At 41.6% G+C, this 24,865-nt stretch overlaps 1 protein-coding gene across 18 annotated transcripts in view; it reads left to right on the top strand.

The window, feature by feature from the left end:
• Window positions 1-518: 518 nt before the first annotated feature.
• Window positions 519-24,865, top strand: part of neb (nebulin) — a 330,990-nt gene continuing 306,643 nt past the window's right edge. For 14 of the 18 annotated variants that reach the window (XM_070875301.1, XM_070875303.1, XM_070875304.1 and 11 more), the window contains exons 1-13: window positions 519-612; window positions 1,261-1,390; window positions 1,594-1,693; window positions 10,915-10,983; window positions 14,207-14,236; window positions 14,375-14,404; window positions 14,541-14,570; window positions 14,711-14,740; window positions 14,833-14,961; window positions 17,587-17,694; window positions 22,826-22,930; window positions 23,071-23,175; window positions 24,736-24,840. In XM_070875301.1, the coding sequence (XP_070731402.1) occupies window positions 1,622-1,693; window positions 10,915-10,983; window positions 14,207-14,236; window positions 14,375-14,404; window positions 14,541-14,570; window positions 14,711-14,740; window positions 14,833-14,961; window positions 17,587-17,694; window positions 22,826-22,930; window positions 23,071-23,175; window positions 24,736-24,840 (813 nt within the window). In that variant the 5' untranslated portion in view covers window positions 519-612; window positions 1,261-1,390; window positions 1,594-1,621. The remainder of the gene's footprint in view (window positions 613-1,260; window positions 1,391-1,593; window positions 1,694-10,914; window positions 10,984-14,206; window positions 14,237-14,374; window positions 14,405-14,540; window positions 14,571-14,710; window positions 14,741-14,832; window positions 14,962-17,586; window positions 17,695-22,825; window positions 22,931-23,070; window positions 23,176-24,735; window positions 24,841-24,865) is intronic. The other 4 variants (XM_070875302.1, XM_070875305.1, XM_070875309.1 and 1 more) reach the window with 4 other exon arrangements.

Genomic DNA, 24,865 nt, shown 5'->3' on the forward strand with positions numbered 1-24,865 from the left:
TCTACCCCAGATAACTGTGGATGCTCAGTCGTTGAGTATATTCAAGACAGAGATTGATAAATTTTGTGGAATTAAGGGATATGGGTATAGTGCAGGAAGGTGGAGTTCAGGTAGAAGATCAGCCATGATCTTATTGAATGGCAGAGCAGGCGCGAAGGGCCAAATGGCCTACTCCTGGTCCTCTTTCTTATGTTCTTATGTTTTGACATTCCTGTCCTATCACATTCTGACACACCCAATGGGAACAATGAATTACAGTCACAAAATCTAGCAGAGAAAATCCCCACTGCTGCTAACTTGAAAAGAGAGCAGTTCAGATAGTCAGATGGCCTGGAAGCTTCAGCCATTGAATTTGCATTGTCTGAGATCATCCAAGCCTTTGGCCAGCAGCACTGGTGTCCCTCCATGAGTTTGCTGAACAGGTGCTTATTAAAGGGGTCACTAGGTATATTTAGCATCTGAAACCCGAGTAAAGCACTTTCTGATTGGTCCGCTGGTTCACATGATAATTTAGACGCTGATGCAGCTAGTAGCTCTTGCCCGGCGTTTCTTGGGAGGGGAGCGCTGGGGAGGCTGGAGCTGCTGGGGGGAAATTACTTTAAAAAACCACAGGTAAGAATTTGTTCATTCTGTCTCGAATGCTGATTGTAAATGTGTTCTTGCAAGGTGGTGCTGTATTTGATATGTGTTTTAGTTACTTTATAATATGTCTGGTCAGGATGGATTAGATTGGGTCTTTGATCTCTGTTTAGAGTACAGTAAACCTTTTCAACTATCAATATGGTTGGTGCTTAGTTTTGGAACATTCCCCACACGGTGTATTCTCAGTAACAGCCGCTCTAGTTTTGAGTTAATCGCGGAATCGTATCCAGGCTGTTGGTTATTTTCTTTTAATATCAGAACTTTCAGAAAAGGCTCAACAGCCTGTGTTCCTAAATTTAACTGTGCAGCCGTGGGCTTTGCTTGCCTCAGAAGGAATTGCACTCAGCTAGCTAAACTAAACCAGCCAATCATACAGTGGTGTTGACTTACGTGACAAATAACTCAAGGCCTAGGAACAGCTGTTGCAAACCCTCGCTACTTGATCTAGACACTTCCCCCCCCCACCCCCCCTGCCTTTATTATGCCATCCATTGAGCCTTAATGTTGACAGATCCAGCATATCATTCCTTGAATCAAAACTGTGCATAGAAATAAGTAGAGCTCCATTTGATTTAATTATCTGACAGCGTCTTACCTACTTTGCTCTTTTTTTTACAGCTGTGAATTAAAGGACTGCAGAAACTGAAGGGAGTACATTCCTACGGCAATTGGACAGTGCCAAGTCTCATTTCTGTGAGGTCGTTGGTTATACTTTATTGCTGACATCTAGCAAGTATTTTTGTGCACGGTATGTCCGCCATACATTACACGCCTATCTAGATGTGTATATAGGCCACCTCAAAGCTCGCTTCTTTCCTGATGCTATTACAGAGCCCCTTAAAATAAGTTGCATTTGCAGATCCACTTTTTGCTCCTTTCTCAGTATTAGCTGCATAGTGTTTTTTCCATTTGGTGTATTGGTTTAGATTCTGACGTCTTGCGTTATTTCAGGACACTCAGTCAGTGACAGGCAGTAAAAATGGAAGACGAAGAGGGAGAATATGAGGAATATGAGGAATATGAAGAGTATGAAGTGGAGGAGACTGTGACGGTAAGAAGCATAAAACAGTTGCGGAAATATGATTACATGGAGAGAAATCAACAAATTCACTTTCTTGCTGCCACCTTGCCTACATATAGTGAACACTTATTCAGCAATTTTCTAATGATACATTCCACCAATAATTATAGACATATTGATTTTGGTTAACTTAACAATCTTCATGATAATGAAAAAAAATGGTGGTATTTAATATACCAAATGTTTATCCCATTGATTAAACAAATGATTATATATAGTCTCTAGCTAAAATTAGAGCAGGTGGGTTCATAAAAATAATCCAACTGAATAGTAGAAAAATATGTCCAATAATTAACCAACCAATGATCCTGCTATATTTTGCACTTCGATGACATTTTCCTTCTTGAAGTAAGCCTATATTTTTCAGCACCTCTTAAATTGAAGCATGTTTTATACTGAAATACTTAATGAGACTAAACAATAAATGAATAATCCTTCTGCCTCTAAACTTAAAAAAAACATATTTGCCTCAAGACATCTTGCTGTAAAAAGACAACGCTAATTTTCCTTACTTTTCGCGATATTGCTCATTGCAATTTTCCCTCTTCATACCAGAGTCTCCGCTGCACTCAGATACTTTAGCAGTCAGCACTTATAAAAGGCATGCTGAGCACACACATGGAATGCAGCATTCAAGCTCAAATAGGCTGAGCAGTGAGTTCTCAAGCGGCTGGTAGGGCAGAAGGTGCTCTGACAGATATGGAATAATAATCTAGTGTGACTAAATGGCCTTGAGCATCTTTACATTTTCCTCTTGGAATATTCCTCTTTGGCATTGGTTTCGTCTACATCCAGCATTTGGAATCAACGAGTAGTCCATTAAATGCTGAAATATAATTGTGGATATTGCTGATTTGACATCATTAAAGGATGCATCTGAGACCGATATTTGGCATCGATAGGAATAGTCGATCAAATATTAATTGCAGATATTGCTGTTCTTTCTCTGTAATTTGACAGTTTCCTGGCCTACTTTTCATAATCTGTGATGACAGAACCTTATAAGCAGTCAACTTTCGCAATATTTTTTGAATCGCAATTTACTATCATTTTGGATTTTGTTTTGTCCCTCCTTGTAAATCACTAATCGATTACAGAAACGAATCCTTTAACTAAACCAATAAATACTCAATCGCTTTGTTCAATCTATTTACTGTTATCGCTGCTAGGAATTTCCTGATACTTATCGGGGCTGTCAATCCTTGCCAGCAGAAATGATCTTAGATGACTTGCTTTAGAAAGTAGATAATTAATGATGAATTGACCAATTGCTAGTACATACAGTACTGTACAAGTACTTGGCCATAATATAAAGCCTGTGGTAATTTGTTTGTTCAGTGAGACCAATTTATGCAAAAGCTCCCCTGTTTGGCTCAGTTATTTTGTGCCCTGTTTAATGTAGTGTTGAGCTATACAGACCAGGAATGCCTTGGGGTCAATTCTCAGTTTGTGATGACTTAACTCATCCCAGTTGGGTGGTGGTAAGGCATTATAATTGAATGCATTGCCTGATTTTGGCAATGGAGAGAAACTCGCCAGGATTTTCACTCCTGCTCGCTATAGCGACCCCTGCTGGAAGGTGTACACATGCAGTCATTACATGGAGACTGATCAGGCTCAGGTGTGATGCCCTCCAGAGTCATGCAGCCTGCTAACACTCAGGGCTTGAACTTCGGTCCCACCGCTTTTGAGGCGGTGTCACTGGCTGAGTGCTGATTTTAGCGCCAGGCGGTAGGTGCCGCCTCAAACTGCAAAATTCAGTTTTGCCACTCAAAGATGAGAGAGCAGTGCTAAAAGTGGCATTGCATACTCACCCTCGGGTGGCAACGGAGCGGCTTCTCGGGAGGCTGACCAAATTTCTTGATGGTAGGCTGCCGGCATGCGATGTAAAAAAATGAAAAAACAAAGTTTCTGACACTTTCCCTCACCCACACCCAACTTCCCCACTGATCCCATTAATACCTAAATACAAAAAAAAATAAACAGAAACACTTACTTTGATCCCTGGATCCTACCGCCCCGGGATCCTCGATGTTCCACCACCTTTTCCAGGCTGTACGGATGCCTGCCGGTAAGGACACCGTACTCACCTAATTTGGGAGCCGCGGCAGCAAGGGGACGTTGCACGCTCGATGACGTCACCACGTGGATGGTGGCTGAGCCAACTGCCCGACTAAATTTCCAGTCGGCCCAGGAACCTGGTCGCAGCCAACAGTAAGGACTTAGCTGATCGTTAGCCGCCCCTCTTGACGGCAATGGGTGGCATTAACAAATGAATTTCGACCCCTCACTGTCTACGTTCACAAGAGTCAATGTAGATTTTGGGGCACCAAGGCAATCAAGGGATATGAGGTTAGGGTGGGAAAGTGGAGTTGATATAGAAGTTCAGCCATGATCTTATTGAATGAAGGAGCAGGCTCGTGGGGCCGACTGGCCTACTTCTGCTCCTATTTATGTTCATACTCATAGTTGACTCTTATGACTAGGAATGGGCAGTTGGCAGAGGTACAGTAGTCCCCATGGACCTGTAGCTCAACTTTAGGAGAGGACAGGATGAAATTGGGACAAAATAATTGAACTCCCCATTCCTCCTGAAAGCAGTGGCTGTTGCTAGGTTATAGCTGTGACTCTGGCTAATTTTACCCCTCCCTCCTTCAGGAATACTAAAGGCAATTGAAATATCCCAACTATTGCTTCAGCTGAGATTAGATAATGGGAATTAAACTTGGGCCCTCCAGTTCTATACTATAACCAACAGTCAAAGCTGCTGGTGCAATGTGTTCGTTCAAATGACTGTAACTAATAATAAATGATCATGGAAGCAGATGGTTCTTAGAGGGATTGACAGGGTAGATGCTGAGAGGCTGTTTCCCCTGGCTGAAGAGTCTAGAACTAAAGGACATAGTCTCAGGATAAGGGGTCGGCCATTTAGAACTGAGATGAGACATTTCTTTAGAGGGTTGTGAATCTTTGGAATTCTCTACCCCAGAGGGCTGTGGATGCTGAGTCAAGGCTGAGATCGATAGATTTTGGGCACAAAGGAATATGGATGTGAGGATCGGGCGGGAAAGTGGAGTTGATGTTCAGCCATGATCTTATTGAATAGCGGAGCAGGCTTGAGGGGCTATAGTTTACTCCAGCTCCTATTTCTAATTTTCTTATGTTCGTAACATGGTTGACTCTTATTTCTGAAGTGGCCTAGCAATCCCCTCAGTTATAACAAGATGCACCACCTTGTCAGGGCAATTAAGGATAGGCAATAAATCTTGAAAATTATAATTCTTAAAAAAAATATAGCTCAGTACTACTTCTGAGAGCACCTATACCCACAGAACCATCCAGGCAGCTAGTAGAAAAGTTAGAATTTATGTATTTTATCAAACGTTCTGCCTCCAAGAATGCAGATAATTGTACATTCTTAAAATGTGAACACAGTCAAATGTCAGGTTTGCAAATTTCTGGAGATGGATAAAAAGGTCTGCTCTTTAGGGGTTTATAACAGAGGATATCAGCTATAGTGGAGATTTTGCCAAGGTCATTCAGGCATCTGTCATAGTAATACTGGTTGTAATATTGAAGATGCATTGTAGACTAAAATACTATATTTAGTTTAAAAATAGTGACTGACAGCCCCTTATAATGTATTCTGTTCAAAATCAGAACTAACTGGATGAAACCTTTTAAAATAGTAAGGATGTAAAGGATGAACTGCAAAATATTTTGATACTCATTGTATTTCTTAGTTTGATAATATAAAAATATTAAAGAGACTCCATTTTTTGTATGACCAAGATATAACTTGTTGAATTCATATTGGTCAATTTTTATAGTTTATATATTTTTTTAAATATCTAAATTCATCACCTGTCAGAAATTCTTTGTAAGGAATTTAAAACACATTGCAAATGTGGCGTTTCAAAACCAAAAATAAAAATTGTGATAAAATATTTTATGAATAAAGTAGAAATATTGTTATTCTGTTGTTAAGGTGGGGTGAGTTCATTTTCTTGTTGACTATTATTGTATAGGACAATCTCATTTCATTTCATTGTGCATGCATTGCTTAACACTACTGTGACTAAATGAAGGTGTCATGAAGCATATGCTGTGTCTCTATCATGATGTGTGCACTTTTTACCTGGTCATCTGCTGGTCTTCATCATCCTGGTTACTAACCTCTCGTAATCTTCCCAGCTCCATCCTCTATCATTCAGGCAATAATCCATAATCATCGCTGTTTTTTTGCCAAACCATTTCACATTACGTTCAGCGAAAATTGCGTAATGTTGCATGAGGCGATAAAAATGATTCATCGCTATTATAAGCCAGAGATTGTTCTCATACCATCACCATGGAGAGGGGCTTTTCATCCACGACAACTTTGTTTCATGTTGTCATTGTTTTCTTGATGGTGGCCAAATTCCAGCTCTGGAGCGAGTCTATGCAGTCTTGTTAAGTAATCGAATTGGGAAATGTAGCCAGTTATACTATTTCAGATCTGAAAATGAGTGGGTGATTCAAGTCTGGTGTCAAGAGACTGTAGGAAATGTGAGCCAGCCCCAGGCTGGTTGTAATGAGCTAAATCCACTAAAATAGACCTGGACACATAATAACAACACGTTCGCAATGTGTAATGCGAATCAGGTAACACTGTAAGGTTTGCAAAAGGTCATCTGAACAATCTATTCCTGTATCCCAGTTCTGCTATTGACATCATGACAAAGTAATTGACACAGTAGATGATTTATGCAGGATATATAATTAACTGTTTATTCATCACGACAGGTAAAAATCAATTGAATTGAATAAAACTCCTTTTTATTTTTGGAAAAAAAAGGTCTTTATTCCTTGCAACCTTGAAACAAATTGCTCAGCAAAAGGCTGTGGACATTATTTGGCCTAAACTCATGGGGCTTGGACTAATTTTATAATGATCGCAATGTATGGTTAGATTGTTTTAGGCTCATCCTCCTTTTCACTGCTTGTCCTGTGCTGGAATTGTTTCTGTCCAATGATAATTGTAAGGTTTCCATAACTCCTGTAACTTTTGTTATTGCTCGGAAGCATACCTCAATTATTAATAGGGGCAGGAAGATAATTTCTCCCACCTAGGTGCTTTTGTTTTGCTCCTATTATTTGTGGATCTATAACAGACTTTGGGCAGAGCAAAACAGATTCCCAACCTGGCCACATGTCTTGTCAACTTCCGTGGCTGTGAAGTGCTTTGGGACGTCCCGAGGCCGTGAAAGTTGCTTGTTTATAGTTACAAGTTGTCTGCTTTATGACGGGACGGTTACTTCGTGTGGCTTCCGGGGATGAGGGTCTTCAGATATGTGGTGAGACTAGTGAAGCGGGGATTGTTCTCCTTGGAGCAGAGAGATATTGAAATGAGGTTTTTAAAATTATGAGAGGTTTTTGTTGAGTAAATAAGGAGAAACTGTTTCCACTGGCAGGAGGGTCAGTAACCAGAGGAGACAGATTTAAGGTAATTGGCAAGAGAACAAGAGGGGAGATCAGGGGAATTTTTTTTAGGCAGTTGTTATGAACTGGAATGCTCGGCCTGAAAGTGTGGTGGAAGCAGATTCAATAGTAACTTGAAAGTGAAGAAATTGCAGGGTGATTGGGTAAGAGCGGGGGATTGGGACTAATTAGATAGTTTTTTTCAAAGATCCAGCACAGGCACAATGGGCCAAATGGCCTCCATCTGTGCTGTAAGATTCTATGATTACTTCTATGCATTAGGTTTAACAAAATTATAATCACATTCTTCATAAACATGCTTGTGATTTTGCTACACCTAGCACAGAGAGAAAATCTTCACTCGTGATCTTCAATATAGTCAACCCTACAATTTTGCCTCTACTCTTACTCTTTTGCCTCCTATTCATTTCTTCCATATCGATGAAGAGCATTTTATTGTTAAAAGAATATATCAGAGGCTGCTTTTTAGTAATAAAAAAGGAAAAGTTGCTTTCAATATAGTTACATTCTTTGAAAAAAATGCCACCTATAAAAGCATCAACACATAATTGAAGTTAACGTTGATTACCACCATCAGTTGCACATGTCCTAAACTGTCACAAGAATGTCTGATGATGGTTTTAGAAGTTACTTTCTTCCCTCTGTGCTACCAGGATATGGTAATTATGGGCTCAAGTATTGGCTCGAGTTGCTCCTACATTTTTGGAACAATTAGTTTAGAATGGAGTATCTTAGAAATTGCAATTCTCGGCATTTAGTTTGCTCCAATTCTAGTTAGTTAGAATAGTTTCATTTTAGAACAGTTTTTTTTTTCAAAAGGGGGCGTTACCAGCCACTTATGCCTGTTTTGAAAGTTTAGGCAGCGAAAACTTACTCCAGACTAACTTAGAATGGAGTAAGTGTAGATTTTTGTACGCTCAGAAAAACCTTGCTTACATTTTATAAATTAGGCGCAGGCAGCGAGAGATAGGGGGGGAAGGGAAGTTAGAGGGTAGTTAGCGGATTTTACAAAGCATTAAACCATAAAGATGCATAGAAACCATCATAATTTTTAAATAACAATAAATGAACATTAAATCAAGTAATAAAAGTTAGAAGTCCTACCTTGCCGACTGGGGCATGCACCGTAATTGGCGTATTTTGTACCTAGACGCTTATTAATTTAGGTGTTTATTAATTTGGTGCTTCCAGATTGCAAGATTCCACTTTTAGAATTCCAAACAGTCCAGAATAAAAGCAGTGCGTTTCTCCCCCAGTCTAGGCACGGTCCCCGCGGATGCGGTCTTGAAGTGTCATCTCCTTACTTTGCCGAAATCTGTGGTTGTCAGAGAATGTTCAAAGACGTGGATCCCAAGTGTAGCTCAGAGTCGTCAATATCAGGCAGGTCCTACATCTGAGCTTTTCAGTCACGAGTCCGTATCAGCCACTTACCTGGAGTGTTTTCTCACAGCCAGAAAATAGTCTTATTAAATGGAGCAAGCTGCGTCTGTCAACAGGAGTTGTGTGCGAGTTTTCTGCCCTGTTACTGATCATCATCCCTGCGATAATCGGTGTGGGTGTTTCTAGGAAGCCCGAGTCCCGATAACTATTTAAGCACATCTTCAATGCCCGGGGAGCCCATTCGGCCAGGGCTAGGGGTGGCGTGCTTCGGGCCCCTCCCACTCAGAGTCACAGAGATTTGGGCTGCGAGGAGCTACTGCACATGCGCACACTCTAGCGTGCATATGCAGAGGTCCCGGCACTGTTTTCAGTGCCGGGACCTGGCTCCGCCCCCCCCACTCCTTGTGCTGCGCTACGCCAAGGCTGAAGACATCCTGAGGACCTCAGAGAATTTCGGCACCCTTTTTATTCTAGAAAGTCACCGCACCTCATGGAGGTGTGCCGTTTTTAGAGGGGCGGAAACTTGGGCCTGTAACCAAGAGGTTGTCAGTTTAAATCTCAACATAGCAAGTTGTAAAACTTAATTTATTACATCTTTTGGCACCAGAAGCAGAAAAAGAGGCCCACAAAAGCTGCTGGATTGTAAAAACTCACCTGCTTCATCAATGTCCTTTAGGGAACATAAGAACATAAGAACATAAGAATTAGGAACAGGAGTAGGCCATCTAGCCCCTCGAGCCTGCTCCGCCACTCAACAAGATCATGGCTGATCTGGCCGTGGACTCAGCTCCACTTACCCGCCCACTCCCCGTAACCCTTAATTCCTTTATTGGTTAAAAATCTATCTATCTGTGATTTGAATACATTCAATGAGCTAGCCTCAACTGCTTCCCTGGGCAGAGAATTCCACAGATTCACAACCCTCTGGGAGAAGAAATTCCTTCTCAACTCGGTTTTAAATTGGCTCCCCCATATTTTGAGGCTGTGCCCCCTAGTTCTAGTCTCCCCGCCCAGTGGAAACAACCTCTCTGCCTCTATCTTGTCTATCCCTTTCATTATTTTAAATGTTTCTATAAGATCACCCCTCATCCTTCTGAACTCCAACGAGTAAAGACCCAGTCTACTCAATCTATCATCATAAGGTAACCCCCTCATCTCCGGAATCAGTCTAGTGAATCGTCTCTGTACCCCCGCCAAAGCTAGTATATCCTTCCTTAAGTAAGGTGACCAAAACTGCACGCAGTACTCCAGGTGCGGCCTCACCAATACCCTGTACAGTTGCAGCAGGACCTCTCTGCTTTTGTACTCCATCCCAGACTCCAGTATGTGGTTGTCTCATATAAGCAGCTTCGTAAGCCACTTAATTGTATAAACAGTAAAAGAAAGAAAGAACTTGCATTTATAAAGCGCCTTTCGCAGCCCTAGGGCATCCCAAAGCGCTTCACAGCCAATGAAGTACTTTTGAAGTGTAGGCACTCTTGTAATCTAGGGAACTCGCCAGTTAATTTGTGTGTAGCAAGGTCCCACAAACAGCATTGAGACACATGACCAGATAATCTGTTTTAGTAATGTTGGTTGATGGCTAATATTGGACAGGACACCAGGAGAACTCCACTGCTCTTATTCAAATAGTGCCATGAGATCTTTTATGTCCACCTGAGAGGGAAGACGATGCCTCAATTTAATGTCCCATCTGACAGTACAGCACTGAAATGTCAGCCAGATTATGTTTTCAAGTCTCTGGAGTGAGACTTGGCCCCACAACCTTCTGATTTAGAGGCGAGAGTGTAACCACTGAGCCAAAACTGACACCTTCTCAGGGTCACTAAGGGATGGGCAATATATATGGCCTTGAAAGCATTACCGACATCGCTAACAATAAAAAACATAGGGGCTGGGTTCACTGGAAGCAGGAAAGGCCATGAGAAGGGACTGAGATTTTATCAGTTGATCATGTTTAGTGCATTTGCTCATAGAATTACATAGAAATTACAACATGGAAACAGACTATTTGTCCTAATCCCTTGTGCCGACCCTGACCAATATCCCTTTCCTTCAACCAACTATTATAATCTATTCGTAAAAGTTGACATGACCTCCGACGCAGAGTAGCTGAATGGCCTACTCCTGTTCCTATGTTCCTAAATGTAAATCAATCCCATTAAATGCAATATTCCCTAAGCAGTGCAAAGAGTATCAGTTACAATAAATAGGTGTCAAGAGTTTTTTATCCTGAAGGCTTTTAGATGGACTCGCACAGAGCTGGAAAATAGTGGGTCAATGTGATTTTTTTTTGTTTTTGATTCGTTGTGGAATTTGCCTCATTGTAGTACAAAACATATAAAACTGAGGAGGTGATAAAGGGAAACGAGAGTACGGAGGTTAAAGAGGTAACAAAGGTAATAGCCTGGACCCTTTGTGTTACAGGCATGCATGAAGCAGTTGTTAATGCATGTTCCTGACGTAAATATAGTGGCTGATGTGGGCCGCTGGGCTGGAGAAGTCAAGTTTGCCAACTTGCATGAGAATTTGCTGTTGAATGTTTTATCATTGTCCTTTCCTGAGAAAAATCAGGCAGCACAATTAAGCAGCTTGCCACTGATACTTTCAAGGATAAGACTGAAACCACGGACCCCTGTCCCAGATGACATTGAATGATTTGCTGATCTTCAAAGTCACCAGAGTGATCCAAACCATGATCATTTTCGAGGTGAAGGAATTAGCTGACAAAAGACCAGGTTGTGTACAAAATTAAGCAACTCATTTGTGCTCAAATACAGGTCACAGTCACTTACTGGTTATTTTCCCTATCACAACTCTCTTGGGAGTAATACAAACCAGAAGCCAATCTGATTTGTGCCAATCTTGAACACGGTGAATGCCTTAGTTGGAATCCAAATTATTAGTGAAGTTATTGGTGCTGAGGTATATTTCTAATCATTTATTTCAGGAATAAAGATGAATGAAAAGTTGGCATTTAAATCAGTTTGGATCCGTACTGTGCAGTACAACAATACAATGCCACAATAGATAAGAGCAAAATCTGGGAGCTTCCACAGCATAGTGAACTCTGCTCTTGATGCAAACTGATTGGTGTATTTTTTGTTTCAAAAATATATTTTATTCATAGAATTTTGGTAAAATATATTACATGACTTTTCAAGGTACATTGCAATACAATCCAGAAATCACATTACAAATAGCACTATACAGGTGAAATCAGTATATTGTATTCTATTTACACAAAGAGATTACAAGACATCATTATCGTAGGCAGTCCCTCGAAATCGAGGAAGACTTGCTTCCACTCTAAAAGTGAGTTCTTAGGTGACTGAACAGTCCAATACGGGAATTACAGTCTCTCTCATAGGTGGGACAGACAGTTGTTGAAGGAAAGGAGTGGGTGGGGAGTCTGATTTGCCGCACGCTCCTTCCGCTGCCTGCACTTGTTTTCTGCGTGCTCTCGGCAATGAGACTCGATGTGCTCAGCGCCCTCCCAGATGCTCTTCCTCCACTTAGGGCAGTCTTTGGCCAGGGACTCCCAGGTATCGATGGGGATATTGCATTTTATCAAGGAGGCTTTGAGGGTGTCCTTGAAACATTTCCTCTGCCCACCTGGGGCTCTCTTGCCATGTAGGAGTTCCGAGTAGAGCGCTTGCTTTGGGAGTCTTGTGTCAGGCATGCGAACAATGTGGCCCGCCCAACGGAACTGATCGAGTGTGGTCAGTGCTTCGATGCTGGGGATGTTGGCCTGATCGAGGATGCTAACGTTGGTACGTCTGTCCTCCCAGGGGATTTCAACAGATTGCAAGTACATGTTCACTATATAAACATTTTCAAACTGATTGGTGTTGGCCCACTCTGACACCTCAGTAGTATTTTGCCACAATCACACAAGGTTACCATTTCATACATTCCTCTTTGGTGCCGCACAGTAATGTGGTGGTGGTCACATTGGGTAAATGTCAGTGTGGTGAAGGCATGATCCGTGGTTGCTTTAGTGGTCTGTCAAATGTTTTTGGATTTCCAATCTGTTTGGGATTGAAAACGTTTGCAAGCATTGGAATATGTCTGACGAGCAGCATTTATCGCTTTGCAATAAGCAGCATGGATAGCATTTGATGGAGCATCTTGCTCGAGTCTAACATGTAGCTTATGGTTGGAAGCACTGTAGAAATGATGTTCATTGGAAGAATTTTTTCTAGATTTAAGAAACGTGCATTAATACTTTGCTGTCAAGTTCACTCTCACACATCCGACATGCGCAAATTTATAATGTAAGGAAATCTTTACCAAGGCCCAATTTCTTACAACTATTCCTGTTATAATCAATCTAGTTACAAGCAACTTTGTTGAGCCCTAACAATCTTTGTAAAACTGTGTCAAATAATTTGTGGAACATTTAATGTCAAAAATTGTTCCTGCCTTTTCTTTGCCTATAATGAACTGAATTAAGATTTTTTTTTTAAATGCTATTTTGCCAGACAGAACTGCCAGAGTTAGTCGGGAGATCATAGAATCATAGAAATTTACAGCATGGAAGGAGGCCATTTCGGCTCATCATGTCCGCACCAGCTGACAAAGAGCAATCCAGCATAATCCCACTTTCCAGCTCTTGGTTCGTAGCCCTGTAGGTTACGGCATTTCAAGTGCACATCCAAGTACGTTTTAAATGTGGTGAGGGGTTCTGCCTCTATCACCTTTTCAGGCACTGAGTTCCAGACCCCCACCACCCTCTGAGTGAAAAATTTCCCCTCAACTCTCCTCTAAACCTCCGACCAATTACTTTATATCTATGCCCCCTGGTTGTTGACCCCTCTGCTAAGAGAAATAGGTCCTTCCTATCCACTATATCTAGGCCCCTCATAATTTTAGACACCTCAATAAGGTCTCCCTTCAGCCTCCTCTGTTCCAAAGAAAACAACCCCAACCTATCCAATCTTTCCTCATAGTTAAAATTCTCCAGTCCAGGCAACACCCTCGTCAATCTCCTCTGTAGCCTCTCTAGTGCAGTCACATCGTTCCTGTATGTACCAGAACTGTACATAGTACTCTAGCTGTGGGCTATATTTTATACAGTTCAGGCATAACCTCCATGCTCTTGTATTCAATGTCTTGACTAATAAAGGCAAATATTCCGTATTCCTTCTGAACTACCTTATCTACCAAGCCTGCTACCTTCAGGGATCCGTGGACCTGCACTCCAAGGTCCCTTTGTTCCTCTACACTTCTCAGTGTCCTACCATTTAATGTGTATTCCCTTGCATGACCTCACACTTCTCTGGATTGAATTCCATTTGCCAATTTTCTGCCCACCTGACCAGTTCATTGATATCTTTCTGCAGATGATTTATTGTGACAAACATTTTACAGTTTTGACTGGATACCTCAGATTTTGGTAATCAGCCAAAGTTTCTTGCGCTCTGCTCGGTAAAGAATATTAGCATCTGTAGCAATATAATGCAATGGTTGATTCAGTGCTTTGTAACAGGCTTGATATTGCATGGCAACTTTAGGTAGACCAGTTCTTACTATCAGCAAAAGTACCATGTGTAAAATTTGTTGCAGTAAACGTGACACCTTTTATTTAGCTGCTCATTTAACATTTTTCTTCCCCACAAGGTTTCAGAACCGCGTATATTCATTCGAGAGGTGAGGACAGTAACAACGTTAAATAATTTGTGACTATTAGGAGGTGCATTGTTTTAAGGCACAGAATCGATACTGTTTTGCTACAGTAAATGTGACGCCCATTACTTCGTTATTCAATGACTTTTTCTTTCCCACAAGGTTTCAGAACCACAAACATTTATTCGAGAGGTGAGATTAGTAACAAATTAAATAATTAGCGAATGTTTGGCAGTGCATTGTTTATTGAGCTAGAATTAATACTGTTTGCTGTAGTAAGCGTGACATCTTTTATAAGATACCAAATGTCTATTTTCTTCCCCACAAGGTTTCCGAACCACATACAGTAATTCGAGAGGTGAGACCAGTCACAAGTTAAATAATTAGTGAATATTTGGTGATGCATTTATTCATAAGCATATAATTAATACTGTGTGCAGTAGTAAATGTGACAATTTATTTAGTTACTAAATGACCATTTTTCTTCTTTCCCACAAGGTTTCGGAACCACGCACGATCACTCGAGAGGTGAGAATAATGACAAATTAAATAATTAGTGAATATTTCGTGCTGCAACTGTTGATGGGATAGAACTAATGCTATTTTATTCATTGTTTAAGGTTCATGAGGTAAAATCTGATTCAGGGTTACCTGTCAGAGAAGTGAGAAAGAGAAGGAAGGTCGACAAATCAAAGTTTATGACCCCTTACCTTGAACACAGTTATAAGATGCAGGCTCTGGTCAGTCAGGTATGAATCCTCTATTTCATGATTTTGTGCATTTTTTTCTTCAACATTCAATTTTGAATTTACCGGTGTGATTCGCAATTTATTTCTTTAACTGTGCTTTAATTAATTTTCTCCTCCCGTTTTCTCCCCTCTCCTCCTGAAGCTATTCACTGGTATTGGTGGCAGGTCCCCTTGCATGCTAGCTGCCCCCTCGAGTACCTTGCTTCATATGTGAGCCTTGGCAGAGGCTGAATGGGGCATCACATCTGAGTCCCAAGAGTGTCCTCACCTGCTACCCATACACGTACTATTTCTAGCAGAGATCATCTGGACCAGGAACTCTGGATGATTTAACCCCTTCCCTACCCTGGAACACTGAGGTCATGTGGGATCGGGCGGGAAAGTGGAATTGAGGTCAAAGATCAGCCATGATTTTATTGAGCGGCAGAGCAGGCTCGGGGGTGCTGTATGGCCTACTCCTGCTCCTATTTCTAATGACCAACCTCCAGTGCACCCTACTTAAGATCAACAAATGCAGAGCAGACCAAGGGTTGAACTTGAACTTTCCAGGTCTGTCACGACTAGGTTTCACACTGAGCAGTACACCTAACAACTGGAATACACAATAGCGCGATAATTCATAAGGCTCTTAGAGGATGTATTAATTTAAGCTATATTTATATTATAAAAATGGATATTAAGATGTCACATTTTCAGCACATGCCTCTCTTTAAGTTCAAGATCATGACTTAAGAGATGCACAGGTGTCACACTGGCAGATTCATACATTGCAGTGTGCTTTCCCTCATTTGTATCAGTTAATTCATTACCTTACGTGAATTCTGCCCAATTGAGCAAGTGAGTTACACAGATGATAAACAGAGCATGTCCTGTCTGTACTGATATTAGAAATTTACATAAATAGAAATGGCCTCACAAGCAACAAAATGAGCTGTGTCCACTTTGGTCCATAAGTTGTATAAGCAACATGTGACACTAGAAGATATGGAGTAATTTATTTGTATGGTGAAAGCTGGCAAGAGATGTCACCTACTAGCAGTATATTTTGAATTTTTTTTGTAAAACATGTTAGAAGTTTAGATTTTTGCTATGCAACAAAATCAAGCAATGTGGTCTGACACACAGGTGTAGAAATGGGATCATGCTGTGCCCATTTTATAGGAGCCCATGAATCTGAATCTGGCATTTGGCCCATTGCATATGCAAATTGGGGCCAAGCTCTCCTACTCCAACTCTCCCAGCTCATACTGTCACTCTTCTCCCTCTTCCCCCTCAATACTTGCTGCCACTCTTCTAACCTATTTAAGCTAGTACCCTTCATTCATTCCCCTGTTCATTGCTATCTATTTCCTTCTTTACATTGCCATCCAGCCCCTGCCCTGCCCTTTCTCCACTTAGTTCTGCTCTTACCTGAGTCCAGCTGCTTTTGCATCAGACTAAGTCCCTCTTCCCTCTTAACATTGCTCCGACTACCAAAGGCAGGAATTGTGACCTCTGTATACTATAGGTGGGAACTCTTGTTCTTGCAATAATTCCCATCTACAGGCATAGAGAGGCCACAATCCCTAATCAAAGTGTTGTTGCCACTAAATGAGTGCTGATAGGCAGATCGGTGATTGAAGGGGAACAAGAGATCCAATAGTTTCTCTGTGGAGCCAAGCCAATGATGATAAGTAAAATGGCTTAAGTAAAAACATACCCGTGAGATTTTTGGAGCGGCTTTTGGTAATCTCTTCAAGGACCACTGGTTAGGCTGCTGAATGCCAAGTGCCGATGGGTAAAATCTGTGCGGTTCTGCCCATTGGTACTTCAAAATTTCATTGGGGACCCAATGATGTCATTGTCCCTTTGTGCCTGAAACAATCCCTTTAAGGACCACTGATTAGGCTGCTCAATGCCTAGTATAACTGGCTCTAACATGCACGGCGCATGCTCTGCCCATTTGTACATTAAAATTGCAGTTGTGATCCTACAACCAGTCTAGGGCACGATTTGCATATTTAAACAGGCTCCCACCTGTTTTGGTGGAGTGCTGCATGCCCATTTGAAGGCCTGCTTGAAAATTAAATAAGCCGGGCAAATGGACATCCAAGGTGCCCAGCAGAATTTCCTCTGCTGGGCGCCTATTTGTTCAGGTCAGAAATGTGTCTTTCCATATTGTAATTTGAATTAACTTTTCAAAATAACAAACAAAATGGACTAATGAGGCACCCATTTCAAGGCCCGCACAAATATGACTGTGGCCAGAGGGGCCCCGGGAACTGGGCAGTAATGCTGAGCTGTGATTTTCATCATGCTACCACCCCATTCCTGCCCAGTGGTGAAGATGAAATTTGGCTCCGCTGTATCAAGAGCTGTGGTCGATTAAAACTGTGTAGGCTGTAGAGGTCTTTATGTTGTTCATCACATTTCTCCAGAATCTACTGTGTGATATGAACACTGTCAGTAGCAGAACAATTTTCTCTGAAGTGACATTGTGCCTCTGGGAGAACTGAGCCAATGATGCATACAAGTGGATGATTGAGAAATACTCGAGCGTATTTTCCCAGTGGTTGTCACGGTCTCTAATTTCGCAAGAACTGTTTTTTTTGCTATTTTAACTTTAAGAAATGTGATCAATTTTAGAACAAGTACAAGGAAGAATTTGAAAAGGAGAAAGGAAAACCATATGCGATTACCTCAGATACACCAGAGTTGAGGAGAATTCGGAAGGCTCAACAACAACTGAGTGAGGTGAGGAAGCTGGATACTAAACTTGGCAGGGTGGCATCTTTCACTTAGGAAGACAGCAATCCTAACTAATCTCTACATTGGAAAAATATTGGCCATTAATCAAACAGTTCCTTTCTTTTCCCTCCTCTCCCACCACTCACCCATGAATTGAGGACTGATCATGCCAGAACTTTATAAATCACTGGTTAGGCCTCAGCTGCAATATTGGGGACATTTTTGGGCACCACACTTCAGGAAAGGTGTAAAGGCCTTAGAAAGGGTACAGAGGAGGTTGACCAGGATATTACCAGGGATGAGAGACTTCGGTTATGAGGAACGATTGGAAAAGTTATAACTGTTCTCCTTAGAATAGAGGTGACCTAATAGAGGTTTTCAAGATGATGAGAGGTTTTGATTGAGTAGATAGAGAAAAAATATTCCCTCCGACGAATGGGTCAATAACTAGAGGTCACAGATTCAAAATCATTGGAAAAAGATCTACAGGGGAGATGAGGAGAAATGTTTTCACTCAGTTGTCAGGACCTGGAACGCTCTACCTGAAAAGGTGGTGGAAGGTGGTACCATAAATAATTTTAAAAGGGAGTTGGACAGGTACTTGAGAATGATGAACTTACAGGGTTACGGACAAAAATCAGGGATGTGGGACTAAGCACGACGGCTCTTTCAAAGGGCCAGCACAGGCACGATGGGCCGAATGGTCTCCTTCTGTGCTGTACGTTTCTATGATTCTATGATTTGCATTTTTCAATGCGTTCATTCAATTTTGTTTTGAAGGCCTCAACCCCTCACTAAAGCCTAAGTCGATATTTTTGCCCAGAGCTGGAACACTATTGGCTGAGTTCAGTCTAAGTATATGTCCCAGGATTTATCAGCACTACTCAGTAGATACACTGAAGGAATGTTTTTTTTTAGCTTCTAGCAGTTTCTAATCAGTAATGTTTTGATATAATTTTGAAAAAAATTTAGAGGACCAATTTCATATACTTTATTAAAATAAGGTTATAGCGAGATCTTTTTAAATCAGAGAAGCTCTGTGTGTGTGCGTGTCTGCCTGTGAGAGAGACAGATAAAGTGGAAAAACATACACCACTGATTACACACCATTTGTAGCTTCAGTTTTGTATTGTATGAGTTTCAGAAAGTACATTCAGCTGAGAGTGAGAGGGAGAGAGACTGGGTTGATTTTCAACTTTGACCCAAAGAGAGCATATATTCAATGGTCCCACAGTTGGGAGACTGGAACCATTTTCAGGTTTGAATCTCATTTGAATTTTACCGCCAAACAGACGCTCTGTTGATGGCGGAAAATCATCCGACTTCTTCACAGAGCTGTCCGGCAACTAGGGCCAGTCAGGGAGAGAGCACATGAATGCTCCACTTGAACCCAAATGTAACTTATAAAAACATAAGAACAAAAGAAATAGGAGCAGGAGTAGGCCATACGGCCCCTCGAGCCTGTTCCACGATTCAATACGATCATGGCTGATCTGATCATGGACTCAGCTCCACTTCCCCACCCGCTGCCCATAACCCCTTATCCTCTATCTGTACTGTCCACTTTACTGGCCTTCATTGGTAACTTATTCCACACTTCTATTACCTATATTGTGCAACAAAGTTCCATTTGACTTCTCTTCTTACTTTGGACTTTGTCGTTCTAGTTTGGGGTTCACCATAATTTTAAAGCACTTGATATATTTATCAACAGGCTGCACCCAATGTTGTATATGCTTGGTTTTATCTAATTGTTAGATCGATGGTCTGTGAGTGAGAATCCCAGCATATATCCTTCATATAATGATGAGACCTGAATGTTTGCAACTGTTATTCCTATATTTAAAAAGGGAGAAAGAGATAGAACAAGTTCAGGGAACAATAGACCAGTTAGCTTAACGTCAGTGGTCAAATCAAATTGCACGGGGTAGCCTGGAGGAGGAATTCATAGAATGCGGGATTGTTTCTTGGAACAGTATGTTACAGAATCTACAAGGGAGCAAGCTATCTTGGATCTGGTCCTGTGTAATGAGACAGAAAAAATAAACGATCTCCGAGTAAAAGATCCTCTCGGAATGAGTGATCACAGTATGGTTGAATTTGTAATACAGATTTAGGGTGAGGAAGTTGTGTCAGAAATGAGTGTACTATGCTTAAACAAAGGGGACTACAGTGGGATGAGGGCAGAGTTGGCTAAAGTAGACTGGAAACACAGACTAAACGGTGGCACAATTGAGGAACAGTGGAGGACTTTTAAGGAGCTGTTTCATAGTGCGCAACAAAAGTATATTCCAGTGAAAAAGAAGGGTGGTAAGAGAAGGGATAACCAGCCGTGGATAACCAAGGAAATAAAGGAGAGTATCAAATTAAAGACCAATGCGTATAAGGTGGCCAAGGTTAGTGGGAAACTAGAAGATTGGAAAAATTTTAAACAACAGCAAAGAATGACTAAAAAAGCAATAAAGAAAGGAAAGATAGATTACGAAGGTAAACTTGCGCAAAACATAAAAACAGATAGTAAAAGCTTTTACAGATATATAAAACGGAAAAGAGTGACTAAAGTAAATGTTGGTCCCTTAGAAGATGAGAAGGGGGATTTAATAATGGGAAATGTGGAAATGGCTGAGACCTTAAACAATTATTTTGCTTCAGTCGTCACAGTGGAAGACACAAAAACCATGCCAAAAATTGCTGGTCAGAGGAATGTGGGAAGGGAGGACCTGGAGACAATCACTATCACTAGGGGGGTAGTGCTGGACAGGCTAATGGGACTCAAGATAGACAAGTTCCCTGAAATGCATCCCAGGGTATTAAAAGAGGTGGCGGAAGTTATAGCAGATGCATTTGTTATAATCTACCAAAATTCTCTGGACTCTAGGGAGGTACCAGCGGATTGGAAAGCAGCTAATGTAACGCCTCTGTTTAAAAAAGGGGGCAGACAAAAGGCAGGTAACTATAGGCCGGTTAGTTCAACATCTGTAGTGGGGAAAATGCTTGAAGCTATCATTAAGGAAGAAATAGCGGGACATCTGGATAGGAATAGTGCAATCAAGCAGACGCAGCATAGATTCATGAAGGGGAAATCATGTTTAACTAATTTACTGGAATTCTTTGAGGATATAACGAGCATGGTGGATAGAGGTGTATCGATGGATGTGGTGTATTTAGATTTCCAAAAGGCATTCGATCAGGTGCCATACAAAAGGTTACTGCAGAAGATAAAGGTATGCAGAGTCAGAGGAAATGTATTAGCATGGATAGAGAATTAGCTGGCGAACAGAAAGCAGAGAGTCGGGATAAATGGGTCCTTTTCGGGTTGGAAATCGGTGGTTAGTGGTGTGCCACAGGGATTGGTGCTGGGACCACAACTGTTTACAATATACACAGATGACCTGGAAGAGGGGACAGAGTGTAGTGTAACAAAATTTGCAGATGACACAAAGATTAGTGGGAAAGCGGGTTGTTTAGAGGACACAGAGAGGCTGCAATGAGATTTGGATAGGTTAAGCGAATGGGCTAAGGTTTGACAGATGGAATACAATGTCGGAAAATGTGAGGTCATCCACCTTGGGGAAAAAAAAACAGTAAAAGGGAATATTATTTGAATGGGGAGAAATTACAACATGCTGAGGTGCAGAGGGACCTGGGGGTCCTTGTGCATGAATCCCAAAAAGTTAGTTTGCAGGTGCAGCAGGTAATCAGGAAGGCGAATGGAATGTTGGCCTTCATTGCGAGAGGGATGGAATACAAAAGCAGGTAGGTCCTGCTGCAACTGTATAGGGTATTGGTGAGGCCGCACCTGGAGTACTGCGTGCAGTTTTGGTCACCTTACTTAAGGAAGGATGTACTGGCTTTGGAGGGGATACAGAGACGATTCACTAGGCTGATTCCGGAGATGAGGGGGTTACCCTATGATGATAGATTGAGTAGACTGGGTCTTTACTCGTTGAAGTTCAGAAGGATGAGGGGTGATCTTATAGAAACATTTAAAATAATGAAAGGGATAGACAAGATAGAGGCAGAGAGGTTGTTTCTACTGGTCGGGGAGACTAGAACTAGGGGGCACAGCCTCAAAATACAGGGGAGCCAATTTAAAACCGAGTTGAGAAGGAATTTCTTCTCCCAGAGGGTTGTGAATCTGTGGAATTCTCTGCCCAGGGAAGCAGTTGAGGCTAGCTCATTGAATGTATTCAAATCACAGATAGATAGATTTTTAACCAATAAGGGAATTAAGGGTTACGGGGAGCGGGCGGGTAAGTGGAGCTGAGTCCACGGCCAGATCAGCCATGATCTTGTTGAGTGGCGGAGCAGGCTCGAGGGGTTAGATGGCCTACTCCTGTTCCTAATTCTTATGTTCTTCATGTTCTTATGATGGAATCTTTACTCAAAGTTGTAACGGAAAAGCATTTAGAAGCAGAAAATATACTAAAGAGCAGTCAGCACAGATTTCAAAAGTGAAGGTCATGCTTGACCAACCTTATTGAATTCTTTGAAAAAGTAGCACAAAGACTACAAAAGGGTGATGCAGTAGATATAGTATATTTGGATTTTCAAAAGGCCTTAGTAGAAGACTCAAGTTCTTTTCTCCAGAAAAGGGAAGACTGAGGTGTAGTAGGAGAAATTAAACTGCATACCTCAATTCTAAAAACATGCATTAGTTTTCTAATGTAGAGCACCACTGAGCCACCAATGAATTTCAGATATTTTACATGCACCTTACAAAAATGCTATATTTAACTGTAGATAGAGGTCTTTAAGATAATGAAATGATTTGATAGGGTAGATGATTCCACTTGTGGGGAGTCCAAAACTAGAGGTCATAAATATACGATAGTCACTAATAAATTGAATAAGGAATTCAGGAGAAACTACTTTACCCAAAGAGTGATAAGCACTCCCATAAGGAGTATTTGAGGCAAATAGCATAAATGCATTTAAGTGAAGCTGTATAAGCATATCTGGGAGAAAGGGATGGAAGGCTATTCTGATAGTGTTAGATGAGGGGTAGGAGGAGGCTCGCGTGGAGCATAAATGCCCGCATAAACCAGTTGGGCCGAATGGTCTGTTTCTCTGCTGTAAACTCAATGTAACGCTCTGCAAAGTTATACATTCTGATTCTATTTCTTTAATGCTAAAGGTCAAGTATCGTGCAGAAGGTGACAAGGCAAAGACTATGTGCCATGTTGATGGGAAGGCCCGGGACATCGAACATGCCAAAAATATTTCCCAGTTAGTTAGCAAGGTAACATGACATACATCACACTGTCAACACAGAGATTGAGTCTTGTATATTTTATACCTTATATCATTTTATTGTACAATACAATTCTACTGCATCTCCAAATCAATTTAGTGACATCTCTACTGAACTGCTTATTCCAGGTGTTATATAAACAGAAATATGAAGAAACCAAGGATGTCTACCAGCTGCCACCAGATGCACCTGAGCTTGTGCGAGCTGTGAAATTTGCTGAAAATTTCAGTCCGGTAATGAAATCTGTTAATCAAGCAATGCCTCAGCAAATGCCAAGCAAATATTGTACGGGTGATTTTCTCCATCTTTTGTCAGAATAATCACATGGTTTTTAAACTAGCCACAAAATGAATAGTTTAGTTGCCATGGTAACCAAGAGACAGGCCATTCTGGGGGAGTCTCGCTGGAATGACCGCAAACTAGCGAGACCCAGTGTGAGAAACGTGAGAGTTTCATGTGGGATGGTCTTGTGGAGGTGGAGCCTCTGACTGACCTTGCAAGGCCACCAATGGTAGGAGGGTACAAGGCCAGGGGGCGGGGTCTTCCTAGTCACCAGACCTTGTGCCCCGGCCTTCAACGCAGATCTGGTGTTCAATCACTTGGCCTCACCAGGTGTCACTGGCCAGTCCAGGAGGAAACAAGACACATCCAGGGGTTCAGGCAAAAGTTGGGGTCTGGATCTCCAAAGATAAGGAGGCTAAAAGAGTGCTGGGAAGGTCTTTATAAGGGAGGGGCACTCATATACCTAGATTGCTCTTCTGCGTCAAGGCCCAACACCCCCCTCCCCCCCAGACTGGCCAGCTACCATCGGGTTTCTGGGGTCTTTAGTGGGGTGAGGGGGGCATATATGCTCCCACATCACCCAAGGCTTGCTCTTGCATTGCCTTCCCTATGATCCTGCAAACCTTGATGGTGGCGATTCACAGTAGGTTATGATCCTGGCTTTGCTGCTAGCATTGTTCCTCGTGGATTTTCCAGGCCAAAATGTTTATCATTCTTTTGTAGGCAGCCATTTTGTGAATAATAAATATAGGAGGTAAAATCAGTTGTATTTAGCAACAGTAAAATGACTCCAGCACAAAATGCCCACACAATGAAAATACAGGGTCATCGGGCAGATAAACGGGATTAGCAAGCTAAAGCTTTCAGCTTTTTAATTCTGCAAGCAAAGACGTAACTTGTTTGGCCATGTTCTGTTACTTCAGCCACCATCTTGTCCCCCATTGCAATTTTCCACAGTCGTCTGAAAACCCAAGTTAACAGTTTTTTCTGTTGCTCTAATGATGCAATCAGATCAAAGTCTACTAAAATATCTTCTGACTGGCTGAAAAAAAATCGACTTTCAAAGTAATTTTCAGCCAATCAGAAATTGAGATGGTTCCCAGGCTACCTTATTCCTGGAGCACTACTGGTGTCATCCCAGCGATGAAGACTTGGAAAAGCATAAGAGTGAGACAGAGTGATTCACCCTGTAGGCAGGTGCCTGGTTTTCTCTCTGCTCCTTCCCAGTAATGCAACTGAGATGAGAAGTATACCTCGTGAAAAATTATGGCCAAAGACTCCACATTCTACGTCACCATGTAGTGACTGAAGAAGCACCAATGGGTTGTGTCACAAGGCACATTGCTGACAAGTACATTTAATTGTTACAGCATTAGAGCAGGTGTATTTTTCCAGTTTCAACATCTAATCTGTTTTGTGAATAACAATTATTTTTGATTCCAGGTAATATGTCACTATTAGTGTTATTCAAAACTGAAAGCTCAATTGATGTTGATTGTTTTCTTTTGAAGAAATTATATAAAGAAGCCTGGGAGGAGGAAAAGACACTCTACTACCCCTACAGTGACAGTCCAGAGCTGAGACGAGTTGCCAGCGCTCAAAAAGCTCTGAGTGATGTAAGTAACTTGAACATTAAGTACT

The sequence above is a fragment of the Pristiophorus japonicus genome, chromosome 3 (assembly GCF_044704955.1).
Source record: "Pristiophorus japonicus isolate sPriJap1 chromosome 3, sPriJap1.hap1, whole genome shotgun sequence".
Taxonomy (NCBI): Eukaryota; Metazoa; Chordata; class Chondrichthyes; family Pristiophoridae; genus Pristiophorus; species Pristiophorus japonicus.